Below are 3,686 nucleotides of genomic sequence, written 5' to 3'. Positions count from 1 at the left end.
ACTGACATATTATTATATATTATATTAATAATAAATTGTTAATACTGATGCATCATAAGTAGAATTTCACTGTCGTAGCTAGTCAAGGTGGAGCTAGTTTTAAAGGTGAACTTCACCAATTTTTACACATCAAAGTATGTTTACAGGTCTGGGGAAGTACTACTGCATATGTGGCTCCAGAGGGAGCTGTGTGAAATCTGATAAATTGCCTCAGGTGATGTCACTTGAGTCAGCATCGGTTGGGGCTGAAGACTACAAGTTCAAAACAGTAGAACAAATCTGGGGCTGTGGAGTTAGAAATAAGTGAGTTTAGCAGACCTCTGTAGCCCGCTCCTCATCTCTGCTTGAGGCTAGCAGATCGAGGCTACTTTAGTTAGTTAGTCATCGGTTGAAAAATGTGCCTCACAAATTTTTGGGCCTCAAAGTTTTATTTAAATGAAATCATGGGAGAAGTTTAGAGGGGGAATCTCTCATTGGGTTAACTTCTAACAACTCCTAGATATCTGAAATGTGACAATGGGCCCCAATGTTTTGGTTTTTTTTGTAAGGGGTCACACCCCAAAAAGAGTAAGATTATGTAAAATCTTAATCTGAAAACTAACCAGTAACTTGCTGTCAGATACAGTAAAAGTAGGACACTTCCCTGTGAAATGTAGTTGAGTAGCAGTGTTAAGACTACCAGTGCCTCAAAATTGTTTAGTAGGCCTAAAGGCAGGTTACTTTCCAACACTGAATGCTATACAGTACATGATCAAAGATGAGTGTGCTATATCTGTGGTCTGTGCAGCATACATTTTCACAGCATTTATCTCTGTTATCATAAATGATAACTGCTCAACCAATAGCTTTGATGTTGGAAGATTTCCATTGGATATTAGCAACAGTGTAATTAATGGCTCTCCATAATACAAAATGTGGCATTCACCTTCTAAATTTGAAACGGACAATAGGGCTATAACCACTGGGGGAAATGAGTCAGAGTTTGTCTGTATTATATTGTGCAGCGCTGATTAATGTTGCTCTTTTAATTATTAACTGAATTGTCTTTACAACCTCCAAACAAGCTACATATTGCATCTCCTAGACATGCGAAGAAAGACCTGCTAGTGGTTGTTGCGGTTGTCCCCTCTCTCTGTGTGTGTGTGTGTGTGTGTGTGAGAGAGAGAGAGAGAGAGAGAGAGAGAGAGAGAGAGAGAGGTGGGATGTGTTAGGAAAAGCTTGCCGCTCAAGCTGTGCCATTCAGTGCATGAAACAGTCTGGAGAGGAAACATTTACGCGCCGAAATGATGGACATTGATTCTGGTTAGAACGCTTTACTTTTGCATTATAGGATTAATATCTATTCAGTCAAACATTTAGTAAAATGTGGACAATTCCGAAGCCAAAATATAGAACTGGTCTGTGTGCCGAGGGGGAGATTGCAGTGAACATTGGCGGAGTCCGAGTGGTGCTTTTTGGGGATGTTTTGAACCGCTACCCGGAGAGCAGACTGGCGGAGTTGTTGAACTGCTCAACTCAGAATTATGAAGTTATCTCGTCCCTTTGCGATGACTTCGATCCGGGCAGAAAAGAGTTTTATTTTGACCGAGATCCTGATGCCTTCAAGTGCATCATCGACGTTTACTACTTCGATGAAATTCACATCAAACGCGGCATTTGCCCCATCTGTTTCATCAAGGAGATGGAGTTCTGGAAAATAGACCAAAGTGTTTTAGATGAATGCTGTAAAAGTTACCTATGTGAGAAGGAGGAGGAGCTGAAAGAGATTGCAAACAAAGTGAAAGTCATTCTGGAGGATCTGGAGGTGGATCAGTGCATTACGCGCACCCAGCGGTGCCAGAGGTCCCTGTGGAGACTGATGGAGAAGCCGAGTTCCTCCCTGCCGGCGCGCATCATTGCCATCGCATCCTTCCTCTCTATCCTGGTCTCGGCAGTGGTGATGTGCGTGGGGACCATCCCGGAGCTCCAGGTGACAGACGCCAAAGGAAAACTGGTGGAGCACCCGACCCTGGAGGCGATCGAGACCGTCTGCATGTCATGGTTCACCGCGGAGTACTTACTGCGTCTCTCCTCCTCTCCGAACAAGCTACACTTTGCGCTCTCCATCATGAACGTCATAGACTTTATGGCCATCATGCCTTTTTACGTGGTCCTGTCCCTCACCCACTTCGGCACCTCATCCATGATGGAGCTGGCTAACGTCCAACAGGCTGTCCAGGCGCTCCGCATCATGCGTATCGCGCGTATTTTCAAGCTGGCGCGCCACTCCTCCGGGCTGCAGACTCTGACCTACGCGCTCAAGAGGAGCCTCAAAGAGCTGGGGCTGCTCCTCATGTACATGGGCGTGGGGATCTTTGTGTTCTCAGCGCTGGCCTACACCATGGAGCAAAGCCACCCGGAGACCCTTTTCAGGAGCATCCCGCAGTCTTTCTGGTGGGCCATCATCACCATGACCACCGTGGGCTACGGAGACATCTACCCTAAAACCACGCTCGGCAAGTGCAATGCAGCCGTGAGCTTTCTGTGTGGGGTGATAGCCATCGCCTTGCCCATCCACCCCATCATAAATAACTTTGTGGTCTTCTATAATAAGCAGAAAGTGCTGGAGACTGCGGCGAAGCACGAAGTCGAGCTGATGGAGCTGAAATCTGGCAGGGACGCGCGCAGAAAAAGCAGAAATTAAGACATTAAGACTGTGGCTCAACAAAAGCTTGAGCAAATAAAGACGTTTTTCAAAAAGACCTTTTACTGCCTGAGACTGAAACATGAGGGACATTTCATTGAAGTAAATGTGAAAATCAAAAAGTCTCATGTCCAAATCTAATGCACCAAAACAAAATTCCAAACATCTAAAGCTAGATTAAGTTAATTTACAAAATTCGGTATGGCAAGACCTTGACATTTAGACATTGAGTCTTTTTTATGGACCTGCAGACACATTGGGGCAGCTCCATGCAGTAACACCTGTACATTGCACCATAACAGAGATGTTGTCTTTACACAGCTGTGTTGTTTTTGTTGCTGCATCCATAAACCCTTGTTATTGTGAAGGCTGTTGTTATTATAGAATTAAATGTTGTGCATGAAAATAACTTGTACATTCAAATGTGCATAGAGAATTAATAAAGCATCAGTAACCTGCTAAGTCATGTACACGGTGGCACTTTATATATCAACAATATAAATAAAAACAACAAGAATGTCTTTTGAAGGACAGTACAAATCAAGTTTAATCTAGTTAATATTTAATATAATCAGGTTTCAATGTTTTGGTGGTAAATGTATCAGATAGGGACTTAGATGGGACCAGTGTGGGTGGACTTACAGCTTCTATCATTTTAAAAAATGCCTTAAATTGGAGTCATAAATTGCAGGCTCCAGAAAACAGGTGTGTGATTAATCTCTTTAATCAGATGACTCTAAAGTTGATTTAAACAATCCAAAATGTGTTCTCATTTATTAAACTTCAGTCCAGGAGACATCTAACCCAACCAGACATTAACCACAGGCGACTGTTGAACAGCTGCTGACAATGCCAACCACTCCTCCAGAGATGTGAACAAATATTCTGATTCACTATTTTTGCTCAGGTCAAAAAGTGAAGTGTGTGTGTGTGTGTGTGTGTGTTTTGAATTTTCCGTCTATGCCAGCATGTTCACGTCCACTTCAAAGTAGTATTAAAACCA

At 43.2% G+C, this 3,686-nt stretch overlaps 1 protein-coding gene across 1 annotated transcript; it reads left to right on the top strand.

Moving 5' to 3' along the window:
* Positions 1–808: 808 nt before the first annotated feature.
* On the top strand, positions 809–3,142 carry kcnf1b (potassium voltage-gated channel, subfamily F, member 1b). The gene has a single exon (XM_044165920.1). It carries the CDS (start codon positions 1,364–1,366, stop codon positions 2,681–2,683), a length of 1,320 nt encoding a protein of 439 aa, XP_044021855.1. The 5' UTR covers positions 809–1,363; the 3' UTR covers positions 2,684–3,142.
* Positions 3,143–3,686: the final 544 nt, after the last annotated feature.

The sequence above is a fragment of the Siniperca chuatsi genome, linkage group LG15 (genome assembly GCF_020085105.1).
Source record: "Siniperca chuatsi isolate FFG_IHB_CAS linkage group LG15, ASM2008510v1, whole genome shotgun sequence".
In the NCBI taxonomy this organism is placed as follows: Eukaryota; Metazoa; Chordata; class Actinopteri; order Centrarchiformes; family Sinipercidae; genus Siniperca; species Siniperca chuatsi.
This window is presented reverse-complemented; position numbering and strand designations above follow the sequence as displayed.